This window comes from Dendrobates tinctorius, unplaced genomic scaffold (genome assembly GCF_039654945.1).
Source record: "Dendrobates tinctorius isolate UK_male_01 unplaced genomic scaffold, ASM3965494v1 ptg000004l, whole genome shotgun sequence".
Classification (NCBI taxonomy): Eukaryota; Metazoa; Chordata; class Amphibia; order Anura; family Dendrobatidae; genus Dendrobates; species Dendrobates tinctorius.
Window position 1 is genome coordinate 15,194,914 of NW_027361672.1, and position 16,601 is coordinate 15,211,514.

Below are 16,601 nucleotides of genomic sequence, written 5' to 3' on the forward strand. Positions count from 1 at the left end.
TCCAGGAGACCTCTGGTTGTCATGCCAACGAACCGGTGACCCGCAATCTCGTGACGGAGGTCACCGGTGGGCGGCTTTCCGGCCCGATGGCTGGAAGCACAAGTTAAATGCCGCTGTCAGCGATTGACAGTGACATTTAACAGGTTAATAGCCGTAGGTGGATCGCGATTACCCCCGCGGCTATTCCAGGCACATATCAGCTGTTCAAAACAACTAACATGACCCAGGATAGATGTGGGCTCACCGAAACCTATTCTGCAGCAGTTACGCAACTTATAATATCACTACAGCTACTGCAGAACATCTGTAAAAAGGAATATGAGACTCATGAGTGTCCCGCTACCCTTACGTTACATGACATGAAGCTAGTCCTAACAGTAGATGATTCAGGTATGTGCTCACATGACAAGTGGTGATCATAAAATCAGGACAAAAATTTGTTTCCAATAAACCTTTTTGTATTTAAAAAAAACTGATAAAAACAACAAATTTCGGCTGCTAATAGCCTTCCTCAGGTTGTCTGCAGATAAAAAGAAGTCATTTATTAATTTGATCTGCAGATACCTGGGAAGGCTGTTAACAGACGAAACATGCATTTTATTTAGCATTTTGTTTCTTAAGTAAAACACCTTTTTATTGGAGACAAATTTTTGTCATGATTTTATCACTTGTCGTGGGAGTGCCATATACCTGGATCATCTACTGTTTTTGTCCACTGTTGGAACTCGGAAAAACTTCCTGCAGCACACCAGGTCGGCTGCACACCATGTTATCTTGAACAAACCATTCCTAGAGTTGCGCCTCAGCTAGAACAACCCATTCAGGTGAGCACTTCCCATGTATTTCACGTGATGAATTAACCTTTACTTACTACACCTATATAGCGCCAACATTTCTCTCCTTTCCCTAAGGGAATTCCATTCATTTCAAATGAAGCGAGTCATAGCAGAAAGAAGCAATAGTCAAAAATTGGAAGTGGAAGTCTGCATGGTTTGAATATTTATTCTCATGCAGAGTAATCACACTATGTTGAAGTTTTTCTTATGAGTTGGATAATGCACTAAACATAAAAAGACATAAAAGAGCAGCCATCTAACTACAAAAAACCAACCTCTGAGAATAGTACTATGTGCCTGTGAGGAAGAAAAGTCTGCTTTGGCATAAAACAAATTGCGACAGACACCAACATCTACAAAATGATCTGTTTTATTAAATGAAAGAAAATCTGTTTTGAGGGTCAGATATGAAATAGAATATACAAAAACTTTACATTAGTCCTCTCAATATGAATAAAACCCTATTGCAAGTTAAGCTATAGCAATGAAGTCATCTGCCTAAAGAACGTCCAATTTCAATAATTTTCCATGTCCTTGAAGCACCAGAACAGAGAGTCAAGCGTAAAAAAATCTAAACACTGTTTTTCTAGCAATTCCAAACTAATGCACAGAGGAACGTGTAAAAACAGGAGATTTACTCAGTGAAATTAGTTAGAGGCAAGTGACAAGTCAAGTTTACAATTTCTCATATCACATTTTCTACATCTATACAAATATATATATATATATATATTGTATATATTTAAAAAAGTTTTATTTTGATATATAAGGAAAGAACGTGTTTCTTTCCATGTGATGGATCTTCAGCCATCAGTGGGCTGCTCCTGCTCTGCTTCTCTGACTAAAGTAAAAAAAGCAAGAGACACACATAAAAATGTAAAACAAGACAGCAAAAACCCAAATCTCTCAAAATCTACAAAGCTTTGACAAAAGCATTAGGTCTTTGGCATAGCACAAATTTCCCAGTTAATACTTGTTTCCTTTGCCTTAAAGATGAAATAGTATCCTTATGTAAAACACCCTTAAAATAATTAGCTCAATGTGTAAAACAAGTTGTGTCCCCAGCAAAATATACAAATATGCTACTGTCAAGAAGAAAGTGAAAACAAAAAAAACATACGTAGACAAACTGAAGCAGCAACACAACAATTGGTTTCAGTTATGTGTGCAATTACACAATTTCCTAAGGTTTTCCTTTTTACAGATGTGTCAAATGAAGTCATTGAGCTCTGCTTCAATGGCTGCTGCCATTTCATCTGCCTCCGAACTGCTTCCCTCTTCGTTACTGGATTCTTCTTCATCAGCATCATCATCTTCATCATCCGCATCCAATTTTCTCTTCTGACCTCTGTTAAAAAAAAAAAAAAAAATCAAATAACCTGATCAATTACGATTTATCAAGCGTTTTGGATACAAAAACAGGCTTATTCTATTGTTAGAAACCAGTTTTAATAAGCCATGTTACACCGAATAAAAGCATGTAAACATAAGATTTAGAAAAAATTATAACAAAAAAATGCTGAGATGGGGCAGATGCGGAAACTTTGAATAAAACAAAACATATAAGGAAGACTACTTTAAATTTACAATATATATTGACCTACCATAATAACATCATTCCAAGAAGTGAAATTACTTCACTCAGCTAAAAATGGCAACCTATTAACTGACATATGGGATATATCAAACTCTGATAATTAGTGGAGATACACTGCCTTTTCATCAGCTGTACCAGGGAACTTCATTAAATCACATACCCCTTGTCCCAGTCTATACAGCGAAGGTAACTAGTGAGCAGAAGAAGAAATAGTGGTCTTCTGCTGCTCATTGGCTCTTTGCTGTATAGATTGGGACAGAGTGGGTGATTTAATGAAGCCTCCCGGATTAAGACCTAGATACACAGATACATACACAATGCTTTGAATAAGTGAGTAACATGAAAGTAAGGTTATTTTAACTCATTACAAAATCTTGAGTTTTACCCAAATTAGTTAATGCAAACATTAAGCCCTTCACAACATTCGCCGTACATGTACAGCGCATGTCGGGTGTACCCTTTTGATGTGGGCTCTGGCGTGGAGTCCACATAATTTCTGGCACATCAGCTGACATGTGCCTCCAACAGTAGTGGGTGGAATCACGATCCACCCACAGCTGTTAACATGACAAATGCCGCTGTTGATCTCTGAAAGGGGAATTTACCATGCTCACGCTGGAATCATGTCACATGACCGTGGGTCATCAAAGGGTTGGCATGACAACCTGGGGTCTGCAGGAGACCCCTGCGGTTGTTAAAGAAAGATAGCTATGAGCGCCGCTCAGCGATCGAAGCTCATAGCAAGGGATCATTTTAGCTACACACAGGAAGGCTGAAGCCCTTTGTGGACAACACCCATGCATGCCATTATTCTGCAGTGTACGCTATATGGTGTCACAGGAAATACCCCGGTTTAGCTTTCTACTTTTTTTGCTAACTGCACTGAACTTTCATGTCGATTATCTTCAACCCTTTTCATGAGAAAAAAATGGTCTTGTGACATTTCTCTTCCATGTGGTGCCATTGCTGACTGCATGAAAAGGGAAGTGGTTTTCTTTGATAAGTAATGCTCTTTGATAGTCAACTGTCTACTGGACACTTGTTTAATGAATACTTACCTGCTGATTTCTTGTTAATGAGTTTTGTAGTCATAAATTTAGCATTGCCTTTAAGACTTTCTTTGGGGTGTATTCATTTTTGTAGCATGGTATTTATGAAATTTGTTAAGAAAATAACTTTTTGGGGTGTGCAAAATAACAAATTTGGTTTGCAATCAATGGCCCACATTTGTGGGAGTATTTTATATATCAAAAAAAAAAAAAAAAAAAAAAAAAAAAAAAAACAGAAAAAAGGCAGCCATAGAACCAACATCAAGTCACAACACAAATGCATAAAGGTGGAGGCAGCACAGGTAGAAAATATTTATGAAATCACCACTCACAACCTACCATTCATGAAGTGCATTAGTATCATGACTTGGTATTGGTAAATATAGCTTTTTTGGGGGGAGGAGGGGGTGATTTTTTTTTTTTTTTTTTTTTTTTACATTTTATGTTTTTGGGTGAGTCACAGTTGCATATGTCTAACCTTTAATATGGGTAAAAAAAAAAAACTAATTCTGAACATTTTGCATCTTGATAAGGTTCAGTACAGTCGACTATTTCACATTATTCAAGAGTTGCAAATATTAAAAGTAGCTTAGCTCTTCAAGGAAGGGGATGACTGTAATCTTCAAATGGTAAGTGGTTTATTAAAAATCAATGAAGCAAAGCTAAAGGGAATCATAAAGACATTCTGCCAAACAAAAATTGCCATTTTTTAAGTTGATTTAACACAAATATCCCAAGTCCGCAAAGCCAGGAAAACACATGGAGTCAGCACAAATGTGATTTTATGTAAACTTCAAAGTCAAAAACGCTTAAAAATGGTTGTTTAGAAAAAAGGTGTACTTCAAAAGAGAAGCAGATGTAAGTAAGAGTATAGTGCATGAAATGAAAGTATGAGAATAGTAACTACGTGATCGGATCTCTGCACTTTAAAGGTAAGTTCAGACTAGGCGTTTCAGTTTTTTTTTTTTTGTTTCTATAGTGAAACCTGATCTCTTGACAGGATCAAAGCAGCAGATAAAAGCATGTTTTCCTTGGTTTTTCGCTGCGGTTTTGGCATGCTAGATTTGTCTCTTGCGAATGCTGATAAAGTTTAGTGTTAAAAAAACAGAACAAACAAAAGTCCTATTTTATAGAATCAGGTTTTAGCAGAAAAAATGCAAAACAACATGCAAAGCAAAAAATCCTGATGACCCACAAAAAAAGGTGTGTGAGATTTCTGAAATCTCATCTACTTTGCTGGTACTGTAAAACGCAGCTGAAAAGTTGCATTAAAAAACTGCAGCAAAAACGCCTAGTGTGAACTTAGCCTAAATGATTATACTTGACTGTAATTACACAGGGTTTAATCAAAGACCCCAAAAAACCCCAGTCCGACATTACATAATAAAACAGATGGTAAAGAGGTACGTCACTTTTTTCCTTAATGCAGCGTTCCTCACAAACTGACTAACACCATCTTATAAAAAGGCAGCACATTACTATTTATTATAGCACCATTTATTCCATGGACCTTTATATGTGAAAAGGGATATACATAACAAAAGCTAACAAAATAATCTTGAACAAAACGAGTCACCGACTGATACAGGAGGAGAGAGGACCCTGCCCCCGGGGCTCGGTAGAAGAGGTAGGTCTTCAGGTTCCTTATGAAGGATTCCATGGTAGGCGAGTCTGATATGTTGGGGTAGAGTGTTCCGGCGTAGGGGGGATACACGGGAGAATTCTCATGTGCGATTGTGGGAAGAGGAGATGAGAGGAGTAGAGAAGGAGATCTTGTGAGGATCGGAAGTTGCGTGTAGGTAAGAACCCGGAGACTAGATCACACATGTATGGAGGAGACAGGTTGTGGATGGCTTTGTATGTCAAAGTTAGGGTTTTGAACTGGAGTCTCTGGGCAATGGGGAGCCAGTGAAGGGATTGATAGAGAGGAGAGGCAGGAAAAAAGTGGGGGGATAGGTGGTTTACTTAGGCAGTGGAGTTTAGGATAAATTGGAGGGGTGCGATAGACGGGAGGCCACAGAGCAGGAGGCTGCAGCAGTGTAGGTGAGACATGAGGACATGCACTAGTGTGCACATGGAGGAGAGTGTGAACAGATCAGTCCATCAGAATCGTCCACTAGAAAAACAGCTTTCCAATGCAAGTCGTTTTCCTATTGGAGGAGACTGAGGGACTGGCCTGCAGCCATTCTATGGACAGACGTGCTGGTCAACCTGTGAGTAAAGCTGCGCTAACAAGAGCAAGAGGCCGAACACTTTAAAAAGGAAACAAAAAAAAAAAACTTGACTTAATTGTGGCCAACGAGGGTAACGAGACAATTAGTCTTCTTTAAACTGGTTTCACTGATGCTTACATTAAAGTGGTTCTCTGGTCACATGATACTCATGACTTATCCTGAGGATAGCTATCCGAAAAATAATTTGGTACCAAATTGGTGAAGAGAGATAATTAAATCTTGATATATGACTTTTATTACTGATTTAGAATGACCCATGTAAAACAGAAAAGATTTGACATTTCAACTGTATAAAGCTTTTTTCAAGGTACTTCTGAATGGGTAAATAAACAGAAAAAGTACAATAATGAAGACTTGTTGAAGCGCACACTGACAGGGGCTTTTATAATATTTTATTAACATCTGGTTTGTCTGTTATCCTTTGGATTAATTTACTCATTGCCTCCTAGCATGTTTTATTCCAATAACTATACTGGAACCATACCTCTCCGCTTAATCTCCCCCCGTTTTCCTCCACACAGAAAAAAACCACAATCATTGGCTTGTTTATGTTACTTAAAGGTGTTATCCACTATTTGGACAATTTTTTTTATGTAAATGTTGTGGACCTGATAAAATAAAAAATAATCACCTGACGTGCTGGTGCCATTCCCGTCGTGTTGGCTTCGTCGTCTCGGGGATCTTGTGCTGATATGACATTTGAGCCCGATTCCCAATCAGCGCTGGTATCACTGTCTCCGCCTTCGAACGAATTGAACACGAAGATGGTCTGATCAGAAGCAGCCTGGACTTCATTCATCATGTTCAATTCGTACAAAGGCGGGGCTAGTGACACCAGCACTGATGGGGCGCCGGGCTTGCGTGTCACAACAATCACATCTAAGTCCCAGGACTGCAAGCGCAGACATCGCTGGAACGGCACCAGCACAGGTGGGTAGTGTAGGCTTTCTAAATTTATCGGGGCCAGACATTTAGATCAAGAAGGGGTTGTCCTAGTAGTGATCAACGCCTTTAAAACTGCCTCTAGAAATCAGATCCCTATATGGCTGCATGTATATTCGTAAAGAAACAGTATCCTATTACCAGCCTTACTTACTTGGGATTACACCTTCGTTATAATGGATCCCTAAAATGTTTGTAAACACTAACCTAATCAAGTCTGCTGCTTAACCCTTTCGCGCCTGAGCCTGTTTTTGCCTTTGTGACCAGGCCAATTTTTTCAATTCTGACCAGTGTCACTTTATGAGGCCATAACTCTAGAACGCTTCAACGGATCCTGCTGATTCTGACATTGTTTTCTCATGACATATTGTACTTCAGGATAGTGGTAAAATTTCTTAGATATGAACTGCGCTTATATGTTAAAAAAATCGAAATTTGGCAAAAATTTTGAAAATTTTGCAATTTTCAAACTTTTAATTTTTATGCCCTTAAATCAGAGAGTGATATCGCACAAAATAGTTAATAAATAACATTTCCCACATGTCTACTTTACATCTGCACAATTTTGGAAACATAATTTTTTTTTTTTTGGAAGTTATAAGGGTTAAAAGTTGACCAGCGATTTCTCATTTTTACAACAAAATTTACAACACCATTTTTTTTAGGGACCACCTCACATTTGAAGTGAGTTTGGGGGGTCAATATGACAGAAAATACCCAGAAGTGACACCATTCTAAAAACTGCACCTCTCAATGTACTCAAAACCACATTCAAGAAGTTTATTAACCCTTCAGGTGCTTCACATGAATGAATGGAACGTGGAAGGAAAAAATAAACATTTAACTTTTTTCACAAACATTTTACTTCAGAACCATTTTTTTTATTTTCACAAGTGTAAAAACAGAAAATGAACCACAAAATTTTTTGTGCAATTTCTCCCAAATACGCCGATACCCCGTATGTGGGGCTAAACCACTGTTTGAGCACACGGCAGAGCTCAGAAAGGAAGGAGTGCCGTTTGACTTTTTCAATGCAGAATTGGCTGGAATTGAGATAGGACGCCATGTCGCATTTGGAGAGCCCCTAATGTGCCTAAACAGTGGAAACCCCCACAAGTGACCCCATTTTGGAAACTAGACCCCTTAAAGAACTTATCTAGATGTGTCATGAGCACTTTGAACCCCCAAGTGCTTCACAGAAGTTTATAACGTAGAGCCATGAAAATAAAAAATCATTTTTGTTCCACAAACATGATCTTTTAGCCCCCAATTTTTTATTTTCACAAGGGTGACAGGAGAAATTGGACCCCAAAAGTTGTTGTCCAATTTGTCCTGAGTACACTGGTACCCCATATGTGGAAGAAAACTACTGTTTGGGCACACGGTGGGGATCGGAAGGGAGCTAGTGACGTTTTGGAATGCAGACTTTGATGGAATGGTCTGCGGGTGTCATGTCGCGTTTGCAGAGCCCCTGATGTGCCTAAACAGTGGAAATCCTCCACAAGTGACCCCTTTTTGGAAACTAGACCCCCTCAAGGAACTTATCTAGATGTGTGGTGAGCACTTTGAACCCCCAAGTGTTTCACTAAAGTTTATAATGTAGAGCCGTGAAAATAAAAAAATATTTTTTTTTCCACAAAAATGATCTTTTAGCTCCCAATTTTTATTTTCACAAGGGTAACAGGAGAAATTGGACCCTAAGAGTTGTTGTCCAATTTGTCCTGAGTACGCTGGTACCCCAACATGTGGGGGGGGGACCACTGTTTGGGCACACGGTGGGGCTCGGAAGGGAAGTAGTGACGTTCTGGAATGCAGACTTTGATGGAATGGTCTGCGGGCGTCATATTGCATTTACAGAGCCCCTGATGTACCTAAACAGTGGAAACCCCCAATTCGAATTCCAACCCTAACCCCAACACACCCCTAACCCTAGCCCTAACCCTAGCCCTAACCCTGCCTACCTGCTTTTTTTTTCTTTACTTTTTTTTTTATTTTTGTGTTTTTTATTTTTTGTATTTTTGACTCATAGTAACGCCACTTCTCCTCTGATCTCACACTGGCAGATGATCAGAGGAGAAGCAGCGTTACTATGTGACAAGATCGCTGCCCGGCACATAGTAACGCCACTTCTCCTCTGATCTCACACTGACAGATGATCAGAGGAGAAGCAGCGTTACTGTGTGACAAGATCGCTGCCTGACACAGCTGTGCCAGGCAGCGATCAGCTGTGCCAGGCAGCGATCTAGTCACACTGTAACGCTGCTTCACCTCTGCTCATCTGTCAGCATGAGCTCAGAGGAGAAGTCGCGTTATAATGAGGGAGATCGCCGGGAAACAAGCAGCTTTCCCAGCGAGCTCTCTCATTGGCTGCTGTGACGCGACGTCATCAGGACCTGAACCAATCAGGTCTCGATGACGTCGGGGGTCCCAGCATGCATTGTGCACCGGGATCCCCGCGTTATAAGGTATGAGGGGGTCCCGGGGGGCACAAAACCGCCGACAGTAGATAAACGTCGGCGCTGCACAAAGCCCAGCAAGCGCCAACGTTTATCTACTGTGGGCGGTCGCGAAGAGGTTAATATACCGTACATACTTTATTTTGTTATTTTAGTGCATTTTGTTTATCATTACTGTACTTATGAATTTTCTGTTTATTTACTCACTTAGAGGTACCTTGAAAAAGGCTTTACATAGCGGAAACATTGGTCTTTTCAGTTTTACACGGGTCTGTCTAAATCAGTAATAAAATCATATAACGAGATTTCATCATCTCGCTTCATCAATTTGGTGCAGAAGTATTTTTCATATATGTACGACTGCATCATTCTTCAGAGCACCCATCTTTGTTGGACAGTTAGAGTGAGCTTATCCGCTGTTTTTAACAATCCTGAGAATAGGTCATCAATATAAGTTCAGCAGGGGTCTGACATCCAGCAACAACAACAATGATCAGTTATTAGCTCCGGCAGTGGCCGGATGTAAACACCAAATGAAACTGCATAGCACAGTCCCATCCAATAATTAGCAGCCACTGCCAAGTACTGCAGATTAGATCTTAAGGCTCCTTTACATTTAGCGATGCACCAGCGATCCCGACCACGATATGACCCGGTCAGGATCGCTGGTGCATCGCTAAATGGTCGCTAGTGAGCTGCCAAACAGGCAGATCTCACTAGCGATGCAGCAGCGGTTGGCGGTTGCTCTTACCTTTCAGACCAGGCGAGGGTGTCAGACTTCCGCCTGCGTCCATGGATTGCTCGTCGGCGACAGCAGGAAGCCGACGAGAAATGGACCAGGCCGATCTTGCGCGATCAGCGATAGCCAGCGGGGGAGCCGGTCAGAGGAAAGTATCACATGTAGTAATATCGCTAGCAATATCGCTGTTGTGTCACAAAATCGGTGACGCTTTAGCGATATTGCTATGTGTAAAGCCCCCTTTATTCTATAACAGCTGATTAGAGGGATATCAGATGTTAGACCCTTACTGATCTGATATTGGAGACCAATACTAATGAAAGGTTATCAATAATATGAGACCAGAGAACCGCTTTAATGGCATACTGATGATGTTTGAACAATTGCGTCTATACGAGTCAGAACCAAAACAATGGGGTTTGTGGCCATACCCCTACTATTTACAAAAAAAAAAATCATTTAAAATAGTAACATTTGCATATAGTTAAATCAAATTTCATGGAGTCAAAGCCATTAAACTGGTTATCCACGACTAGGACAACCCCTCCTTGATGCAAATGTTTGGCCCCCATAAAATACAGCCTATAGTCACATCCCGTGCCGGCGCCGTTCCCATGGTGTCGGCACTTGCGGTCTCGGGGCGCCGATGCTGCTGTTGTGAAACATGATGCCAGTGTCCAATCAGCGTTGGCGTCACTGTCTTTGGACAAATCGAATATGAAGAGGAAGTCCGGGCTGTAGCTGATCTGGCTTCCTCTTCCTGCTCAATTCGACAGGAGGTGGGAACACCGACGCCAGCGCTCCTTGGGTGCCAGTGTCACAACAGCACGGGAGCCCCGGGAGACAGAATGCAGACACCGTGGGAACAACGCCAGCACAGGAGGTGAATATAAGCTTCGCACAGAAGGTGAGTATAAGCTTTATTTTATTTTATGGGGGACAAGCGAGGGGTATGAGAAGAAGTTGTCCAAGTGGTGGGCAACTTCTTTAACAGTGCCTGAACCAGTATGCACAATGTATCAGCGTGGGTAAACAAATAAGGAATTCTACTGCAGCAAAAAAATTAGTTGTGGGAAGCTTTAGGCAACCTGGCTACATTTTCTTTTTACAAATTACTTCAAAATATATTTTTCTTTGAAGAAAAAAAAGGAGTGAGACTTATTTTTAAACAATAAAATATACAATTTTATTAGTTCATTAATTGGACACTTTTTAAAATTAAGGTATAGGAACAAGAAAAAGGTACACTGGGTCTCAAAATATTATTTACATGCTGCCTGGTAAAGAAACCATGATCACAAAAGGGTTACAATAGCTCATATTGATTGACATGAACAGTGACTGAGGAAAAAATTGTGCAACAAAAAAAAAAAACATTCAAAGTATTGTGGTCTATACTAGACCAATAAGATTAATTAGATTTTATATTGCTGTAAAAATATCACAGGGGAAAAAATACCCATTCTTATTCCACCGTCAGAGACTGACTTATGCCAATTATATTATGTATTAAGGTTCATACACAAATGAGTTTTATCAGCCACGTTTAAGATACCTTAAATGTGTGGCTTCAATGTGAGACCATACAGAAGCTCCTTAACGAAAACAATGATCACGGACACATTACATGCATCCTGGCAGCTAAATCACAGTAAAAGAGAGCCCAGTATGAGTAGACATAGGAATTTGTCATTTTTAAGGACCTTTTGGGGTATTAATAGCTTCTTTTTACAGCCAACATTAAAAACAGACATAAGGCCAAAAAATGCATAATTTCGCTGCGTAGACCTAGCTAGTGTGGAATTGACCCATAATGCGGGCTGTTTGATAACTATTACTAGAGTATTTTTCATTATTGCTACATTTGAATTTATATTCAGATTCTTTCTTGTTATACAATTTCACAAGGTCACAAATCAAAGTAACAATGCAAGTACAAATATTGTGTCACATTGGTGTAGAGGAAATAATTCGTAATCAAAAAGAAAAAAAAAATGTAAAAGATATCTTTCCATCATTGTATGTATTAAAAACGGCATATGATGCAGAGGAAGTGAAGTGTGACTGCCGTTTAAATCCAATTAATGCTCTATGCTTGCTGGTATTTTTGTAAAGCGCCGTGTGTATGTACAATCTACAGAGGGGTAATGCTGCTCTAAAGCAAGGTGCACTGTAAACACTTTAATTACCATTCCAATTAACATTTGCAGCAGGAATCCAATTAGTCAACATACTGCATCAGTCCACCTTTACGCACTACAAATTATCTTGGCTTTTAGTGACAAGAAAATAATATATATATATTAGGAGTAAATGTTCATTGGCCTGGTCACCTGTGAATTGCACAGTGTGATCGGATCATATAAATCTACTGAACAGATTGAAACAACAATGTAGAATTCCTCTTCAATACAGAAGCCTTCGCATAAAAGGGACAACCAGAGCAATCTTGTGACATTGTCTATGTTATGGGAGTACTGAAGCCACTGAAGAAATGCAGCATTTACATGACGCTATGAGATTGGGGGACAAAGCGGAGCCAACCCAGGGAATAAGTATGCTTTTCTTAATTTATTAAGCACACTGGGGCATTCAAAAGGTGTTTGCGTTATGAGTATTGCTGTTAAATGCTACCTGCTAACAGTGGAATTTAAAGGGGTTGTCCCGGACTAACGCTACCCATCTACAGTAACTATGACTGCAGACTTGTGAATCCTCACATCATGTGCACTGCGCGCTCTGAGGACTGTCTGGTGGCAACACTCCATGTAAATGTATTGAGCGAGGCAAGAAAACGTCTACTCGGAATGTGGCCGGGAGCATTTATATTGCATATTTGTAGTTACACGACTGCCCTTTCCTGGTGCCGGAGAATCCTCACAGCATGCAATGCGCGCCATGTGAAGATTCACAAGTCTGCAGTCACACAGAGCGACTGCAGACTTGTAGATTAAGACCGGACAACCCCATTAGGAACATTTTTGTTAAAGAGAACCTGACAGCTGGATCCATCCCTATAAACTAATTATATGCTGCAACTGTCTTTAAATGTTGATTAACGACAACCCCATTGTGTGAGGAAAGTTTACAGTACATAGAGATACTCACTTTATCAAACTTCTTTTGCCACAAATCCAAATTACTGACTAGTTGAGAAGATGCGCACTACACATCAGCCAATAACACATACACCGAGACATGACCAAGAACCGACGCAGACGCACACTTTCCTCCCTGAACGTTGCACCTTGCAGCTCCTTGTAAATGCCACAATTTCAGGCAAGCGCAGTGATACACCTTTAACTTAATGTGCACAACAAAATCCAATAAAAACAAACCCACATATACCTACACCATCTGCAAACCCTACACCCTCTCCCCTTTATCCCACCCAAATGCATAACGAAAACCTTGGAGGCAGGACAAAAAGAACAAAACACAGATATAGCAATGTGAACTGTGCAAAAAAAAAAAGAAGAAAAGTGCACAACAAATCAAATGTCACTTGTTTGTTTAAGCTGGATATATAGTCCAGAACGGTTTATGGGAATACATCATGTTTAACCCCTTAATGACAGCCAATACGTCTTTTTACTGACCTGAGATATAAGAGACTAGCATCCCCATACAGGTGACAATCCAGCAGCTGTCGGCTGTACACTATAGCTGACAACTTGCTGCATCACAAACGATCAGAGTTGGCAAGGTCCATATCTGTTTAACCCCTTAGTTGCTGCTGTCAAAAGTGACTACATCAAATAAATGGTTAATAGATTGTGAGGGCTTCCGCTTTAATCTAATAGACACACAGATCATGATTGTGTGGTCCTGATCTTTGCCACAGCAGTTCATGGCCAAATAGTGGCCTTAAGGTACTGTCACACTTAGCGATGCACCAGCGATCCCGACCAGCGATATGGCGCGGTCAGGATCGCTGGTGCATCGCTAAGTGGTCACTAGTGAGCTGCCACACAGGCAGATCTCACCAGCGACATCGCAGGGGTCGAAGGTCGCTACTTACCTGTCAGACGAGGAGATCCTGAGGTCCTCCCGCCCGCCTCCACGCATCGCCCCAGCAGGAAGCTGACGATGAGAAACGGCCCAGGACGTTCTCGCGCGATCAGCGATAACCAGCGGGGGAGCGTTCGGAGGTAAGTATCAAACATAGCGATATCGCTATAACGTCACAAAAACCAGTGACGTTATAGCGATATTGCTAACGATATCGCTTAGTGTGACAGGCCCTTTAGAGTCTCCCGGCTATAGTGGTCAGTTCAGAAGTTAGCGACATTTAGGTGGTAAACAAACACTTTCATTTCTGTCATGCCACTTTGCATTAATTCCTGAAAATCACCTGAGGGGTTAATAAATTATCTGACAGCAGTTTTCAATATGTCAGGGGGTGCCGTTTTTAAAATGGTATCACGTTTGGGGTTTTCCCAATATATAGGACCCCCAAAGTCACTTCAAACCTGGATAGGTCCCTCAAAAAAATAAATTTTGTAAATTTCCTTGAAAAAATGAAAAATTGCTGCTACATTTTTAAACCTCCTAAAATGCTAACAAAATAAATTAGCATTTTAAAAATGGTGCTGATGTAAGGCAGACATGTGAGAAATATTATTTATTAATGTTTTTGTGTGGTATGACTATCTGGATGAAAAGGATAATCAAAGTTTGAAAATTGCAATTTTTTCTTTACATTTTTGTCAAGTTTCTGATATTTTTTTTATACATAAACACAAAACATACCAACCTAAATTTACCATTATCATAAATTATAATGTGCCATGAAAAAACAATCTCAAAATCAATGGGATTTGTTGAAGTGTTCCAGAGTAATCACCACAAAGTGACACTGGTCAGAATTTAAAAAATTGTCCCCCGACACGAAGGGGTTAAAGTAATTACATACATAACCATGGAGACATACATTTTTCAAAATAGGCACATAATTTCTTCCCCCTGATGTAGGTGCTTCCGAAACGCGCGTTGGGGCGGGCACGGGGACCCTTAGTTTGCCTGCACTTGCAACTTTCAGGTAATTTACAATGTGTCCATCCTTTTGATTGTTAATCTATATGTTATGCATTAGCTTATATTTGGGGATGTTTATGGGGTTATCTGGATGGCATTATACTTTCTCTTGTTGTTTTTGATCCTGATTATTGACGTTGTCTTTATGTCATATATGGCAATACTGGTGTAATATTGGCAACATGGTCCATCGTGTCCTTATTTTTGTAATGTGAAAAATGAGGATGAATGAACTCATGGAGATCAACATCCAACACTTTGGAGACACCATCACATGTTTCTCAATGCAGTGATTCTAGAGCAATGCCCCCATGCCTTATGGGAAATATGTAAAAAACATACAAAACATATCACTGTGACATAGCACTGTGACTGCTGGCCCTTGCTAAAAAGAGAAGGGCAGCTCTTGAGCACAATCAGGTGTTCTAACAAGTGACATTCTGTGTATACAAACATTGTACAGCACTCTGAAAGAGGTACCGATACTAACAAATCACTCAAGGACCAGTTATATATAGAGCAGATCGCCATGTGGGAGGACTTCACACACTCGCTCCAATAAATTATTTGGGAGTCCCCGGGAATCCCTTTAACCAGCTTTATTCATAGTTATGTGGAAAATGATCTCATTCAATAATTACAAGCAGAAAAGATGTTTAATATTGCTACCTTGACTGAAGTACAACAAACAAAAGACTTAACAAGCAGAACAATGACCTTAATAGCTCACATAGTTATAGACTGGAAATGGTGTAAAAAGAGACCCTTTTTCCATCACTTATCACAGGGACTAATTCCGTCTAATTGTTATCCTGAAAATTGGAAAGACAGCATTGACAGCTAGCTGTTCCGAGATTTAACAATGTCAACCAATCCATAGCACTTGTCAGGGCTTCCCGTCAGCAAGCCAAACATACATTTACAGATGTCAAAATTCTAACTAATCCATTATGCGGATCATGCAAATAGATGTTTACTGCGCAGTGCATAATTTAGAAAAATGATGCAAAAAACAGTTTCCTAATCTGTTGGATGTGCTGACCTTAGGTGGCATTATTTAAATACAACCATAGCGATAATAAATGCTCATAACCACAGCTTTTCACTGAGATACCTGTCCAAAGCACGTCCTAGGATTTTCATTACGTCAATAAATTAAGACTCTTAAGCTGGTAATTGCAACACAGTGAAGTCAAAAAGACAAAGCAATTCAAGCGGGAGCATATAATTAAATATAATTGCAGGAAAATGCTGTCTTCTGTGTATGAAAACTTTTTTCCTCCAGTAAAAGTACCAATATCTCTAATATATCATTACTTCCACCAGTTCTGTGTTTTGTTAGCAAAGGCCAAGCTTACAACTCTGAAACGGTAGGAGGAGGCACATTTTGTTAAGCACACTTCACAGTAAAAAGCTCTTTTAGGGAAGTCAACCAGAAATTTGTCTCGCACTGCAAACACGGAAAATTTTGGGCACAATTTATTTTTGGAAATTACACTTCCATATTCAGAAACTGAATTGATTAAATGCCTTATTATTGTTACTTGCAAGACAATGGAATTTGTATTTGCTACTTTCATAAGTCACAAAATAAAAAAATATAATTGATTAAAAAAATATTGAAAGGTGGATTAGGGAAAAAGACAAGCAAATTCAGAGGTAGTTAAGGTTTTATATTTATAGATAATACATATTGATATAGATATACCGT

General features: G+C 39.8%; 1 protein-coding gene across 2 annotated transcripts in view; it reads right to left on the minus strand.

Annotated features, from left to right (window-relative positions):
* Window positions 1–1,188: 1,188 nt before the first annotated feature.
* Window positions 1,189–16,601, minus strand: part of CTDP1 (CTD phosphatase subunit 1) — a 149,142-nt gene continuing 133,729 nt past the window's right edge. For both annotated transcript variants that reach the window (XM_073566341.1, XM_073566334.1), the window contains one exon: window positions 1,189–2,184. In XM_073566341.1, the coding sequence (XP_073422442.1) occupies window positions 2,155–2,184 (30 nt within the window). In that variant the 3' untranslated portion in view covers window positions 1,189–2,154. The remainder of the gene's footprint in view (window positions 2,185–16,601) is intronic.